Source organism: Pieris brassicae, chromosome 7, assembly GCF_905147105.1.
Source record: "Pieris brassicae chromosome 7, ilPieBrab1.1, whole genome shotgun sequence".
NCBI lineage: Eukaryota > Metazoa > Arthropoda > Insecta > Lepidoptera > Pieridae > Pieris > Pieris brassicae.
The window spans coordinates 15782474-15799444 of NC_059671.1; the positions used below are offsets into that span (position 1 = coordinate 15782474).

General features: G+C 31.9%; 1 protein-coding gene across 4 annotated transcripts in view; it reads right to left on the minus strand.

The window, feature by feature from the left end:
* Nucleotides 1-16971, minus strand: part of LOC123711772 (tensin) — an 87706-nt gene that overhangs the window by 45354 nt on the left and 25381 nt on the right. For 3 of the 4 annotated variants that reach the window (XM_045664535.1, XM_045664537.1, XM_045664536.1), the window contains exons 2-3: nucleotides 15296-15401; nucleotides 14331-14368 (exon numbers count right to left, since the gene is read on the minus strand). In XM_045664535.1, the coding sequence (XP_045520491.1) occupies nucleotides 14331-14368; nucleotides 15296-15401 (144 nt within the window). Of the gene's footprint in view, nucleotides 1-10283; nucleotides 11088-14330; nucleotides 14369-15295; nucleotides 15402-16971 lie in introns of those variants that run through there. The other variant, XM_045664538.1, reaches the window with a different exon arrangement.

Genomic DNA, 16971 nt, shown 5'->3' on the forward strand with positions numbered 1-16971 from the left:
TTTTGAAGCAAAGTGACTCGCATGTGTCGCGCGTTTAATATAGTTAGATTATTTAAAAAAAGAAAACACAACTTTCATATGGGATGTTTCGCAACGTATTTGATTTTCTAGTTTCATGTTTTTAGGAGGTACCAGACTTTATACATACACGATTTTATATGTTTTATTTAAGGTATGGGCGTTAGATTTTTGTGTGTTTCATGATCAACTATCAGGCATAGATGATCAACCTGTGCCTAACAGACGCCGTCGAGTCTTTGGGTTTAAGGCAAGCCGGTTTTCTCATAATGCTTTCCTTCACCGTTCGAGCGAATGTTAAATGAGCACATAGACGGAAACTCCATTGGTGCACAGTTGGTTGAGAGTCTCACGCTGAAGCCACTAGGCCAACACTTCTCTAAAAATACAATAAATTATTTATTTAATTGAATGATACCAAATAACATGAAATAAAAAATAATCACATTTAATTCATAAATTTTAATATATATAATAACTTATAATTTATTTAATATATAATAACCTATATATATAAATTAAACAAGTCATAAATTTTCAAAACCATATGAATTTGTAAAATCAGGTTACATTACCGTATGTAGACTTTAAAAATCTAAAGCTTATTTTGACAGATCTTGAAAGTAGTTTAAAGTTTGATTTATATTCTGCAATACGACCTACTACTGAGGAATGTTTTGATTTAAAATGTATAGTTGTGTATATGGCAACATTTCTCAGAAAATATAAAAGTATTTTATTTCAATGAACTAGCTGATTTCTTCGAAAGCTATATCTGCTATTTGGGATTAGGTCAGCTTCTATGTAATAAGAGAGCTTATGTTAAACAAATGAGTGAGGTTAGTGCGAATCTGCAGAAAATGTCTATACTATTATATTCTGATGCCTTAAGAATTGATGATTTTTTTACTAATGGTCATATATTCTATTATATTTTATCTGAGCTACATATTAAGTATTTTTGTATCGGAAATTGAGACTTTTATATTTTATTTATGGGGTTTTTTGCTTTTTCTTGAATTTTGGATACTAAAAGTTGATGCAAATTAGAGTCCAAGATAAACATAAAACAGAAGCAGTCAAAAGAACGTAACTCATACCAGTTATTCATACAATAACCGTAAAATGAGACACTGCAAATTTCTATTTACGCCATTATAGGAAGTTTCCTTTAAGAAAACACTTTTTAAACGGATTGAAGCTATCGTTATATAGTTTAAAAACGTGTTTTCTTAATGTGTAAAAGCTATGTCAACAAAAGACAATACTAAGTTTCCTTTAGTCAAATAAGTTGTCTAGCTATACAGCTTAGGTTCAATTAAAATACAATTTCTTCTTATTTCTATTTAACACCGATGAAACTTACAATTTAAATAAATAAACAACAGTTCTGGTACGGTTCAGGAAGAATCTTCAATACATTACAAATAAAAAGTAGTATCAAAAAATATAAGGGATGCAACGGGGGGGATTTTCGCTAAGAAGGGATCTCTTCCAGGAAACCCTACTAAGGATAATAGCAGAATAGTAAGGGCTAAGTGCAAGTAATGCAAAACCAAATCAAGACTAATATTCCAAGTCTCACCGCCGGTATATAAAGAATTATGTACCTACGGCAGTGTATACTTCTTAAAACTAAATATAACATACATAATAATTGGTTTCAGTTTGGAACAGAAGGCAGGTCTGTATGTAGTCTCATACTCCGTTGGAAGTTGGAAAATAAGTCAGAAAGTCAAAGAAGCCGTATGCCGCAATGCCGTAAAAATAAACTTGGTACCACACCCTGATCCAGCAATCGACCCCATTCGTCTTGATCGACTGCAGACCACCACTTACGTGTTTATTAGGTCAATCAGGAAATCGCGAACGTTTATTTTCATAGGCACTTTCTATAGGCACGGTACACTCATCGATGAAAGAATAATAACACGGAAACTGATGTTATCAGAACGTTGTATACAGATGAAAATAAAAATTGTATCGTTACTTAAGAGGCAGGGCACAGAACAGAGGATTTCGTTTGTAAAAATGCAGTCATTTTTTTATGATTTACTTTCAATAGCGTCAACCAACATAAAATAAACGTTTTTATTTTCCACTAGTAACCAAAAAAATTAAAGTACGTCAGTTTAAAACTACGATTATAGAACGAATTTTTACATATACCAAAGGTTTTTTTCTATATAGGGGACATAGTGGCCTTGCGATAAAGCAGATCTCTGGCCGAGAAGGTAGGCATCAGGGGAGTCCTAAAAAGAGACTTTAAGTACTAAATGTTTGTGAAAGGGCGAATAATTTATAAATAGACTGATGTAGCATACGAAATTGGTCACCAAAAAAGGAGTAATGATTGATGGTGGTAGATGAAAGATAATCTAATATCGTCGTTTGTAGTTTTATCTATCTATATAGTTTATAGAATAATTTTTTGGGGCATTATTATATTCTAGAAATAAAAAGGACCAGTATTAGGATATGAAGCTAAAGCATTTGGTGAAATGGCCATGACTCCACAAAGCAAATGCTTAATCGACCTCATTAGAAGACAGACTGAATGCTAGGCTAATGTCGCTTTACTTATACTTTTAATGATCAGAACAGCAAAATTAGTTTGATAATTAAAAAGCGAATAGCCCATCGGTAAAGAACTAGACATCATCCAGCATAATTTAACGCGACCGTGCTAAACGCACATGTTTTACAAGCTTCAGTGAGTTTGTCATTTTTAGTGAACATCAATCAAAGCGGGTCGTATGAGAAAGTAATTTGTGTTCAGTGGTGGGTACCGGGTTCCTATTAACTGTCAACCGGTTGAGGTATAATTTGCAAACACGTTATTAATTACGTGGCGCGGTGGTCTTGTATCAAGAACGGTTATGGCATGCTGGGTGCCTGACACACTCGTTTCGTAAAGCTTGCGCTTAGAATTGTTAGGCAAGTACAAAGGCAATTTATATATTAGGCACTCGTAATGTACTAGTGACTACAAGTATTAAGAACTTTGTAAGCTATCTAACGTAATGAGGATATCTTTACTAATATGTGAAAATTTGGTGTTAATTACGGGCTCTTGCGAAAATAATTTTGATATAGACAATGAGTTCTTTTAATGTGATAGAGCTAATGAGCTCTTAACAAGTTTAGAAACAAATGGTTTGCAACGCTGATATTTTGTGTTAAAGCAAAAATGTAAACAATTGCAGTTGTGATAAATTAAAAAAGTTTATACTATGACATCAAATATATTATCCGTTTTTTCTACAATAAAATAGAAGCAATTCAAAACTTCTCACAGTAATTAGAAATACATTGTGCATAGTTTCTATAAACTAAGCCTCGTTATAGTCCCAATAAACTTTACTTATCAAAACAATTCGATTACTTATTTGTAACATGATTGTTACTTATTTGTAACAACATTAATGTTTAATACCCGCTTTATTTTCATAGTACGTATGAATCAATAAATTGGAGTCCATAAACGTGATACAGAGAAACCGTCCGATAAACAAGATCAATATAATTTTTATATCTTCCATTATGTTCACGTATTTCGTACATTAAGCAAAAAAGGCCGAAAACAGTAATTTGCATACGAAAATCATTGAAACATTAAGATCTGATGTAAGTCTCAATTCGGTGACATCCTGTTCGAAGTTCGTGTACGTTCTCTTAATTTTACAAATTACAAACAGATGGAACGAAAATATTTGGAATAAAGTTAACTCAAAGCTTTCGCAATAATAAAAGCTTCAAAAGGTTATTTTATTTGGAATTTTTATATATTATTAATATGAATATTATAAGACGATATAATATAATTCGGATGTCAAAGTTGCAATTCTGAGGAAACTCTGTGCGCAATTAACACTTGTTTGTAATGGAAATGTTTGTGAGGAAACTGGAACGTCAAAGGCCAAAAAATCTACATGTTCACGACGGATTGATTTTCCTACAGAGAAGAAATATTTATGAAATATATTCAGAGATACGGAGCTAGACGTATTAATAATTGTAGCGCCTATGTATGTATTGAAGGCAGTAAAATTATGGTAATTATAAGTAAAACAATGATAGAAAATAGGCAAATATTCTCACTGTATTATTTTTAAGACATTTTCTATTAAACAAGAAATTAACAAGATTTATTTGAATACTTTAATAATTTACGAACCTGAAGAATATATGGTCATTAGACGCATTTAGCATATTGGTAGGTACATATTTCACGACCAACGACTTAATAGATACTAAAATAAATGTCCTTACAGAGAATTTATAGAGAAATCTTATTTAGTAGAACCTTTCACGTAGTAGTAGTTAAAGATATTATTATGCCACTAACAATGTACAAGTCATAATGGAAGTGTAATCTTGTATTTTCTCGTTGGTTTATTTCACAAGACCTTGAGTCATTATTATAATCATTTTGTCGTTATATTTAACTATAATTATACCAAACCTTAGTAAATTGGATACTCAAAATTAACGTTTTTTACTAATCTGTACTGATATTAATTTTCTGAAGCCTGAATTCACAAGTCATTGACTTGAATCTTAAATATGTCAAAGAATCTACATGTAATTTATTAAAATCATACAAACAAATGCATTCTTAATATTATAGAAAAAATACACAAAATAATGCTAATTAATAACAGAAACATAAGCCAGTTCATTCTTGTTATCGCGTCAAAGTGATTAAAATTTAATCGAGCAAGAAATTGCTTGTCAGCTATCGATTAGCACCAAACTAACATGCAATATTCTGATAGAATATTTAAAACGTTTCTATGGCGCTCTACACACGTAGAAACTTCGCGCCCAGTCGCAACAACCAGCAGGACACAACTGCCTTTGCTATTGTAATGTTTCTCCGTCATCTACTTACTATCTTTTTCTCCAAGCTATGCTTTTTCCCTGTCGCATCACGTCGGGTGCGGGTAGTTCACAAGAATGGTTTAACGTATACGATTTTTTTTTCAGTAAGTGTTCTGTTCATTTGATCTATATATTATTTACCACGTCACACTTGTTGAGAAGTGTAATCCGTGTATTCTTGCTTTTTCATAACCAAATCTCAAAATTGTAATTGGTTTGATATAAATTTTATATATATCGATAGGTTTTAATAACCGGCAACAGCAGTACTTTCTCGAGATCAGAGTTGGTGAAATTGTTATCTTCTGCTAATGAAAACTTTTAGCGATTTCAAGGAGTGATAGAGAGTTTAAATCCAGGTCTTCTCGTCCGTTCTACGCCCTTGATTGAGAACAGGCAGTAATTTTCAATTTAGCAGCTGACGTTTGTAAGTGTTCATTAAGTTATCTATATGAATAAATGATATTTTTACTAGGACTGGCAACTGCCAGTAGTAACTATTACAAAAACATTGAAAATTCGGTTGACGTCAATTCGAGTTGCTCCGTGAACTCAGTGCATAAACGATCGCGTTGTTAGTAAATGTGCTTAGTTCCGGCTCAATCTAGTTTTTGTTTAAATCTTGTCAGATGTTATAACGAATTACAAAGCATTATTATTAAGGTAACTGTATCAGTACCGGTTAGTTAATAATAGCTTTGAGTGCTTTAAAGGCAAGTTAAGGATCGTACAATATAAAAATTGCGTACAATAAATACTGACAAATTACAATTATAAACACACTATAAATCTCAATTAGTTTAAGAATGTTGAATTGCGTTTATATCATAGCCTTAAAAGATTGCTAATATTTATCGCTAAAAAAAACTACGGCAACGAATATTTCTCTCGCAAAGCTCAACGATCGCCTTTTAAGGCGATAAAAAATATCGAATGAGGTTTAGAAATATAAGAACTCTTTCATTTTAATAGCTAATCTATTTTTTTCTCTCTCTTTCCTGTATTTGTTTATCAAGTGGAACCTTTTCGAAAAGGAGAACAAAATTTTGATTGTTGTACAATGCACCTGATACTATGTATAATTTAAGATAATCTAGCTTACAATAAATACAAAACACGCATACAACCATAGATGACAACAAAGAAACATCCAGATTATCCAAATACCACAGACGTCGTAAAATATTGCTGTAGATATAAATACCGGCTGTCTCTACTTTACGAATTTATCTTGCAAAATATGTCCGCTGTTACTTTTTACTTTCATCTTCACAAAACGGAATTTTAATCGAATGGTCACACGTGTTCAAGTCGGACACATACGATTTGAATTTAAAGACATCTAAGCTGACAATTTCCTAGTACGACTGTTTTAGTATGGCGAAATGTTTTAACAATTTAAATAAACAGTCTTCTGTAAATGGTTTGTATTCTTAAATTTTGACTCAACATTTTTAATAAATCTTAATTTCTAACAATAATGTGAACAATGTCAGTAATATTTTTCTATTAAAGTTTGTTAGTATATATAATGTGATAGAAAGAGCTGAATGATTTTTTACTAAGCCTGAGGACAGATTTCGGCTTTATGGAACAACCGCCCCCTAATTGTACCTACACTAACTAAAAAAAATAATTACACGCTCTGCCTGTGCTTCGTACGGACGTTTACTTTTTAAATAAGTTAAAAATAAACATCGGCGATGCTACCAAGGAATAATGCACCATTCTAATAGTGAATGAAAGGTTTAAATTACTCCGGTTTTTGATTTTATACATTTAAATACAAAAGTACAAATCTTTCTTCCTTGTAACACAACTTAAACATTAACAGTCCCGTCTAATCTGCAACAATATCTGCATAATGAAGTTGTTCGTGTCAGAATTTAGAATATAGTCTATTCAATGTTTAGATTACAAGCATAGCAAACAACAAGTTTAACATGGTTTCAATATTACCAATAGTATATTTAGCTAGTTTATGGTAGGACATTTCTTAATAAAATGTACAATATTAGAAGACTTTTGTAGATTTATTATGATAGGTAATTAATATTTTCGAAGACTTTTTATATAATAAAAGATTGATCATATAAATATGCTGATGCGAATAAATTTTATCTTAGATACCACAGTTATTTTCGACAAATAAATTAGTACGTGTGTTTACGTAAAGTTTCAAGTTATGGATAGCGGATCCATTGATAAGATTAATCTGCTACTATTTTTCTCTAACAGGAAGTATCCGTGAATGCGGAAGCACTGATTGAGTAAAACTTTATTTTAAAAGCAATTGTTGCCTATTGTTCCGACTGAGTAAAGTCAAACATTGACAAATATGTCACTTGGTTTGGGATTTTCGTAAGAGAAATTATATTTTTAACACCTATTAATCAATTAAGACCCTAATAAGAAACAACTAGTAGGAGTGTTTGCTTGTCTTCGGTCTTAAACGCATTTTATATTTTGCATAACTTAGGAATGTACATGCACATTTAAAAGGTATTTTGATTCTTAAATAGACTGAAGCCTGTAGTGGCCAGTATTGACAATTTATATTTATAGATGATTTGATAAACTAAACAACGAAACTGTTGTGTCCGGTGGGGGACCGCGAAATACTTGGAATAACAAAACAAGGTCATTTAACTGCGGTTTCTATGCCTGAACGTAGCGATTCCTAAAGTGGATTTCGTGATTCCGTACTTCCGGAATTCTGGGATTTCTGGATTACACCAAAAATGGAACACAATTGGCTACATAGCAATCGTATTAAAATAAAATTAACATTGTTTGGTTTCATTATTTTTACAATTGTTTTATTGAAAAAAAAAGTAATGGTATGTTCTATAAGTTAGGAACTCCTTCTTTATTACAGAGCTATAAGTATTGTTATAGATAGTTCAGTAATCTACACTCAGAGAGAATTCCTTTGTGGCAGAGTTAAGGTTACAGAATATTGCGCTTAAAATTATGACTCATAAAATATGTTTGTAATTTGATGTCAAAATGCCAGCAGATAACATTTGAGTTATAGCAGAATGTTTAATATATTTTTATTGTATTTAGATTGGTTTGTCAAGAATTAAGTATTAGCATAACCATTATCTAAAGCAATTAAAATCTGTCAGTATGACGTTGATGGTAGGGTTTTAACAAGCACTTTCGTTCTGGTCATTTTCTAGTAATAGTAAGGTAAGATTCATAGTTGAATCATAGTTCTGAGCATGATCCGTAATCCGTATGTCAAAAACGTATAAGATTTTGTCGATTGATCACTTCATACTAGGTACCGATGGTGCATCCTAAGCACGAGCCAAGTTGAACATATTAAAAAAACTGCCTTCACTTCGTTCTTATTACTTTTGTAGTAATAAAAACATATACATATATTACAGATTGGGATAACGAAACGCTGTGGGAGGAGACATTTGGAAAGCATTTGGCAACTAAAGAGAAATAATGCTGTTTGTAGCCTACAGCAACATTAGTTTCGAGGCGAGACACCGGCGTTGATTTAGATACGGTCTAACAGTAAAATAGTATTCGAGTTGTGAGTAAATCTTACCTTTAATGTGATCTTAAAGGAACGCATAAGAGGTGTTCAACGTCAAATACAGCTCAAGATACAGAAAACGATAGGGTTTACAATTTTCAACACTAATCTATTACTAATATTATTAGTATTATATAATTATACATATAGTATTATATATTATATATATATTAATATAACCAATTTTGGCTAAAATTTAAATTAATTGGTTCGTTCCAGTTCAACAGTTTCTAAGTACCAAAAAAAAAGGTAGCACGTAGAGCTGACCAAGTATTAGAACACTATTTTAAATCAAATATTACAAATTTAAAGTTTGCATGCAAACAGGATCTCGGCGTCACAAAACAACAGTGCTATATAAGTCCTGCAAAGCATAAATTATGATTTTCCAAGCATAATATGTTGGTTTGTTCAAAGCGCCAAGGCATAGTTCAAAAGCGCGGTTTGCATAATTAAAGTATATCTCCAACACTTGAATGAAGATTGCTATTTAATAAATTACATAAACAATATTTGTCTAAACTTTTACTATAAATTTAAGATTGTATTAAAAATAATCGCATTGTCTAGTAATAATAAAAACAAAAGCATTCCGTCAAGGACTATAATCGAATTGCGTTAAAAGCAAAGCTCTATTGGCCGAACACAATACAACCGTGTTTCATTCCTTTTCAATAGAATGGACCTACACCTACGATTGTATTGTACTATTATTGTCCAAGCTTAATCCTGATTTATAAGTACACGTATAGGAACGTATTTAGACATTTCGAAACCCGCAATTATTTATTCAAATCGCAAGCTTAACCGATTATTAGTCGAGCGGTAAATAATACTCCATGCACGGGGTCATAATAGAGCCTCCAGCTAATACCTATTTATTTACAAATTATAATCTTTGTGAACAGAAGTTGACTGACGATCAAGTAGTATAGTGTAATTTATTTGGAATTAAAATACAAGACACAATTAAAGATCTCTTCCAGGCACCAGTTTTAAAGTTTATTTTTAATTAAGTTTTGTTGGGTTCTTTAAATTCGATTTTAAACGCATATTATGTATGAGTTATAATGGTTATACATTTCGGTGTTATGTTAACCAGGACCACTCCTCTTTAATGTGTAAGTATAAATTGCAGCTATGAGTTTATTTTAAGTGGAGGACCATATAGAACATTAATTCATCAGCTAGTCATCAAATGAATAATTCTATCACAGCTGACCATACAACTATCTCGACTATAATCCGGCTCATCTCATCATAAATTAATTTAATTATTTAAATTGATTACATATATAAGAAATAAATTTATCTTCATTTATATCATATGGTTTTATTACATATCCGGACAATTGTATGTTTAATGCGGACAGATAAAATATACAATTATTAGCATAAAATAAACTGTCCCCGACATTTGGTCACGGAACCTGACATAAGAATTACAGTCTGCGCCTGTGCTGGTGTCAGTGTCATATGACCAGCGTATTTCAATCGTGCGGTTTTGATTTTATTTGTTTGATTATAAATGCCTTGGTTATTGTAGACTTACTGATGGACCCTGTTTCTATATTGAACTTAATACTGAGTTCGCTAGTAATACGAAAGAAGGTAATATTACGCCAACTAGCTATATATGTCGCTCGCTTTGCTTTGCATATATGTTACATAGTTTTAATAAATATTATATATTTATTTAATTCAACCATAGGCTATAAAAATTATAAACAATATTTAAAAAAATCTCATATTATTGTAGGTAACACAGTTGCAAAACACTTAAAAATTATAAAATAATTGTCTCGCACTCATATTATTTACATACCCTTAAGTGAGAGCTTCCTGGTGAAGTCGTTGCACTTTTGCCATTAGTAAATCGCCTTTGATTGTGCATTGTATAGTCCAAATGGAAACTTACAACATAAACGCGACTAACGCACTGTAAATAACAATTTAAATTTGTATTTTTAATAAACCACGGTCATTAAAATTGGATAGAGCGATTTTGATATCCTTTACACCAACGATAAATTTAACATTGTTGGAAACTGACTGTTAGTATTAATTTATTAAACTTATTCCATAAATTATTTTATTTACATAACATCACAGAAACACCTGCGTTATGAAATGGCATACGTGACTCAAGGAGGTGGTTATCGATAAAAACCAAAAACACGCTTATCACAATCGTCATTGCCAATACACGAGGTATGGGCGATAAGATCGATGTGACCTTGAAAGCAAACTGGTACTTTGCATTTATAAAGCGGGATACTAAGCCCCTAAGCGGAAATAGAGCCTAATAACACTTCCTTGTTTTGGCCACTTGTTTAAATTCGAATTTCAAATCACAAAGAACGCTAGAACGTAACACAAAAACCCAAGAGTTCTTATAAGATTAACAAGTTCATTGACATAACTCTATTGCTCTAATATAACAATGTTTTTACACAGATCTTCAATTGTCCGAGACTAAGTTGCTGACATTTTTAAACTGTTTTATGGCGTGGAATTCAGACACCGCATCACGGCGCGCTGTTAGGATTATTTATAGAGCAAATTCTAGCGTCTAAAGTTTGTATTTAAAAGGCAAGCGGTAGAAGATGCGATGATTTCGCGAACACGTTTGCAAGTCGGCGCGCGCGGCGGGACTGTCTCAAGTTTGCGAGGCGATTCACGCTACCCTCTAGTCGTGGTCCGCGGTCACCACTGTGCCACAGAGAAGAAACGAGACAGAGAATTCGTAAATAGATATGGATGGATAAATAGTAAAGTGTTCAATATAGGATATGAACATACTACTAGTTTTACATTATACTATTCCTAAATTTATATTTTCTATGAAATATAACCCATTTTACAAATACATACAATTTAATAAAACCTTTTCGCTAACGAACTTTGCACTATGCACGCACTGAGTATAGTAAAAGACTTATAAATATCTAAAACAATTAAGTTTTGTAATAATACGGTGTAAATTTTCTAACTCCAATTAAAAATTTAGTCTTCCAAAGCAACGCAAACCATCTCTGAATATTTATCATCTATAACTAACGAACGTTGCACCTGACTCGAAACCTCTAACTCCGCGATACAATCCATATCTTACGAGAATTTGCGTGCCAGCACGCTTTTGCTCTTACTCTACAATATCGACCATCCAGATGCATGCGATTTAAGTTGCATTGCCTTACACTTTATAAAAACAAGAACTATTTATTTATTTATTAAGGAACACCAACAGATTACATGTATGCATTTTCTAATTAACAATATTGGGTTTTATTCTAGCATGCAAACTAATAATAGGTGTACACAACATTGACTCTAATAAATGATAGCGGACAGAGTTACTTAAGTATTTGTATCTTTAAACATAAATAAATTGAAACGTGGAAAATATTACATGACTTATGGCTGAGATGACTGAATTTTTTTCTTAAAACTAGGAAGTGAGTCATAATACACGTCAAGACCATATCTACAATTACATTGTTACCCCATTGTTGGCGCATGTTTACCTAGATTGGTTAAGGACTGTGGAACGACAAAAGTATCAGTCTGTCTTCTTCTTGCGTTGATTCTAGGCACTACGAAGTAAATCTTTTTTAAAATATCTGGACAAATAATCGTGCCGTGCATCAATTTGTACAAAAACACCAGTACCACAATCATACGACGATCCTCGAGAGTTTGCAAATTGAACTTCTGTAATCGATCAACATAATCACTTCTGTAGCAAAATTTGGGGGTTTTGTACGCTAGGAACCGTGTGAATGTCCATAGAGCCGAACTCGAACTCTATACAATTCGCCACTGTACTGTTTTCTGCGTCAACTATATGTCTACGACACATTTTAAATAGAGAATTGTTTGTATGACGCAAAAATAAGGCACATACTAAACATATCGCGAGCCACACACGCCAGATTGTAAATCATTTTTATTAGTAAATTTTCTTCATAAAATTACAGTATCGTATACATTTTAGGAAGATTTAAGCAAACATCGTACCTATTTTCGTCTAGTAAAAACTTGAAACTACTAGATTAATTAACAAAACTTTAGCTGTGGGCTTTGCATATACGCCTTACTTAATTATGATAGAAGATCCTTCTTTTTTCTTATATTATTAATAATTTATTTGCAAGAATATATTACAAAAATATTACAGCGGCTATTCTGCCACATACTGTTTATAAATTTGTCTTAAAAGGTAGAATTTTTCATAGAAGTACATTACATTATGAATCATATAAATTATAGCTAATTCTTATATTATTTTATCACTACAGCATCACAGCATATATTATCAAATGAATATTAATTATAATGTTTCACTCGATTAATTTTTCTACTAGGAAGCTCTTTGAATGTTTTTGTTATATGTTACACGTTGATTGCCAGACAAAAGTGTTTTTCCTATACAATTCCAGATTTATTTTGGGCAAGACTAATTTGACCCGATGTCTACTTTGGCAGTCCCTTCCCGTTGACTTAAAAATATTTATTTTTTAAGAAACATATATACTTTCTTTATTGTAAGTAGGTAAGAAACTATTTTATGACAGGACCCTTAACCTCACTAAAAGATGTAACAATATTTTACATCTATCTACCTTTACTTGATGACTAATACATGAACACAAACATTAAATTTATCCATACGTCGTAGTCATACGATTTACGAGCATTTTACGATTTGATTTACATTTAAAAACCTAACGGTTATTTAAGTGATATTCGTGAGGATCTTGTCTATCTTGTTAAAGAAAACTATTTTAAAAATTTGATACATGCATATTATAAAGCTGAAGACTTTGGATGGCCTGCGGTTTCTGGTTCGAATTGTATTATTTATGAGTTAGGTAGTCCCTTTATCGAGGAAGTTGGGCTACGCCCGAATTAAATCGGGTCAATCGGAGACTTTTTAAAAATTATATGTACTGACAAACATGATACATGCATCTTGCGGGCATTGCTCACTGAAACTCAATACGAGGCAAATAAAATTGAGAAATCATTTTGTAAGGACTTCAGTAAAGTCTATTTTTTATTTAAGTGGCGATTTAAATTTATATTTTAAAGAGTTTATAGAAACAATTATTACTTACAAGTAGAAATTTCCGCAAATGCGTTACTAAATGGAATATATTAAAAACAAATAAACATCTTTGACAGTCGCCGATAGAAAATAAATTACCTCGAATATGTCAACAGATAAATCTCCGATAACAACCCAATTGGTAATAGAATATTGAAACTATGTGGGACATTTAACTAAGGGTCCAATTTCGACTGCAAACAATAGAATCGTGACCGGAGGCGATACTGATTACCATCTATTTACTTTGACAGCTTAAAAGCAAATATTTTCACGATATGTTTAAATTTGGAATTGACGAAAACATAGTGGGCTATTTGTCCAGCGTATAAGTGATTTTTTTTCATATTGTTATTTTCCGCAAGACTGAATTTAATGGCTAGAAATGAAACGTAAGACAAGGTTATAAGCGATGACGAATAATTAACATAATAAATTTCAATTAATATAATATTTAAATATATTGTCTTCACGTAAATATATCGTGTAAAACTTGCGATTACAGTCACGTAGCGCCATCTAGTATTCGTGTAAAAAACCTTTCAGACAAGCATTTTTATTGCATTGCGCAAGAGTGTGAACAACATTATAGCAAAAATTATAACAGATGGCGCTTTTTACAAGTACAAACTAGCTTTTTGTATCTTAACAACGAAGTGGAAAATATTTACTCAATATTTAGAGTTTATATCTAATAAAGAGTATATTATGTTATGTCTTATTTAAAACTAAAGAATTCTCAATTAGTTCTGGTTTACGTACCTTATTTTCACAGGTGGTGTGGCACACATATTTGCAAACTGTAACAAAAGAAATTCTTTTAAGCAATACTTAACTAGTGTACCTACTGTTATCGAATTTTAACAAGTAAAATGAATATTTTTCAACTGATTATCATAGGTATACATTTAAAATCAGACGGTTATAGAATTTATTTAACTTATAATAAATTTAAATATGTAATAGGTATTATCGTGATAGCTTTAGTGGCACTGATTTCCTTTGAGAGGAAAAACCATGTGTCTTCCCTCAATAGGAAATAAAATATAGTACCTTCGTTAAAAATATATGAATCTCACGCTTTATTATTGTTGGCGGAGCGGTTCAGTTAGAGATGCAACGATACGCCTTTTTGCTGATACGATACCGATGCCGATATTCTTATAGAAATATCGCTGATACCGATACCAACGCAATTGGTATTAATATTTTACCTTAATTTAATTTAAATTAAAATATATCAAGTTTGGTTAGTTTTTAAGTTTTATTATGAAATATAAACAGTCACAAGCTTTGAATAAGATGAAAGGTTTAGTTATTAAAATTAAGAATAATAATTAAATTGAATTAATAAAATAAATTTTTAATAATTCAAATTAACATTGATAGGATTTTTTCAGAATTCTAAGAATTCTGTATTTTAATTAATTTGGAATCGAAAAATTACTACGCGCGATAGCAGTTAAAAGCCAACTAAAGAGTAAAGTGTCTAGCGAAATTGAATACGAGGAGACAAAATGGGTGACAGGGGCATAGATGGTCCGTACCTCGTTTGTACTAGACCAAACGTTTGTAATGTAAACGTGCATAGTGCACGTTTACATTACTTTTTTAAAGCGTGAAATTTGAAAAGTATATTTGTATCGGTACAGCATGCTTTCCTAGTTACAATATATATTATTGTTAGTTAATAGTAATTATCTTATTTATGTTTATTTTCTATTTACCTCTGCAACACAAGCCATTATGAACCGGTAGATGACACCAATGACAGGACTTGGGTTTCTTGAAGGTCTTACTCCGGAAGGCATGTGCCTGGGCTACACCTTCTTTCTGTAAAAGAAACAACAGTTTTAAACATATTCACAAAAATGTATATTATATATTAAGCTATATTTATTTTAAAAGCTTCCGTAGCCGTCCAATATTATAATCGATATTATGTAGTTTGAGTATAATCGTTTAAAATAAATATTGTGTTTAAATAATCAAATACCATAGAAACAAAAAAAGATCTCTTCCGATAGACAAACGATCATTTTAAGATTTTCTTGCAGCCGGCCTATGCGCTTACCTGCGCGCGCGCCGGACCCTTTAAGGGCCTTACTGGACCGACAATGGCCACAGTGGGAGGCGATCAACTCATTCATGCGTGTACGCATTCTATGGTAAACATTGTTCTTTTGTATTTGATTCCAATACACGTAAAATTTATACTATATGTATTGAAAAAATAGAATATTTGTCTATGTAGGAGGTACCTCACATAATAAGTAGCTCGTTAGAAAAATATATTTCACTTTGATTACAAAATATGTAAAAACAAAATGAAACTCTCGAAATCCTGTTTAATGTAATTAACTGGTATGGTATACATAACAAAAATATCTACTCTGATTTATACGAGCGGTAATCAATTTGCAAACATAATCGAATCATCAGAACAATGGCAAAGAAGTGAATTATTCGTACGATGGAGCTCTCAGGCCAATAAAGTTAATTTGTATTCAATTGCATATTATAATACTCGATTCACGATCTTATCTTTGCTTTAGCGCTCGTTAGCAAATTGTATCTGACAAGCCAATTTATTAACCATTGTTCAAACAATTTTATTTATAATAATCTCGGCAACTTATATAATGTTTACAGTTTGTTTTCCGTTATAGACTTGGATCGGATAAAAATCCTTTGATGAGATTCAAGCTTTTAAAAATATAAAAAGGCCTTTTTACAGGCGATATTGTTACACCCACAACTCCAACTGAGCTCTGTATTACCTTCTGTCTCGAAGTGTCGCAACATAATATGTTTAAAGAATGGTACTATACATTGACTTTCTACATGTATGATGCATTGCGGTATTCTCTCTTTTGTCTCTTTCCCTAATTTATAAAATAAACAGTGAACTCACTCACCCCGTACCACCATCCCACGCAACAAGCTAGTCATGATTGCGTGACGGAATAGACTTTGTGCTTTGGCTCATAAGGTAGGGAAACAAAATTGGTTTATATTTATAGTGATTAGTCCGACCACAACATTAACATTCTAAGCTAATACACATACAGTAACTGAAGCCCAATTCAGTAAATCGTTAAGTATGCGCATTCCCCTTTTAAGCCCATTTATTTTAGTTGAGTGACGTCACTGGTACAGGCGCTGCGCAGGCGCCGCGTAAAGATAATGGCGCCACTTGCGGACCAGATGATAATATTATTATGGTTTCTGGCTGCGTGAGAGCGTTATTATCTAAACGTTATATGTATTTCTATTGGTTTCGAAAACAAAAAAACAGATATTTATCTCCGTTCCCGTATTTATTTATATATAGTGTAATTGTATCATTTTTCGTTATGGATAACCTTTAATCAAATATTATTTAAAACTGCGCTTAGAGTTG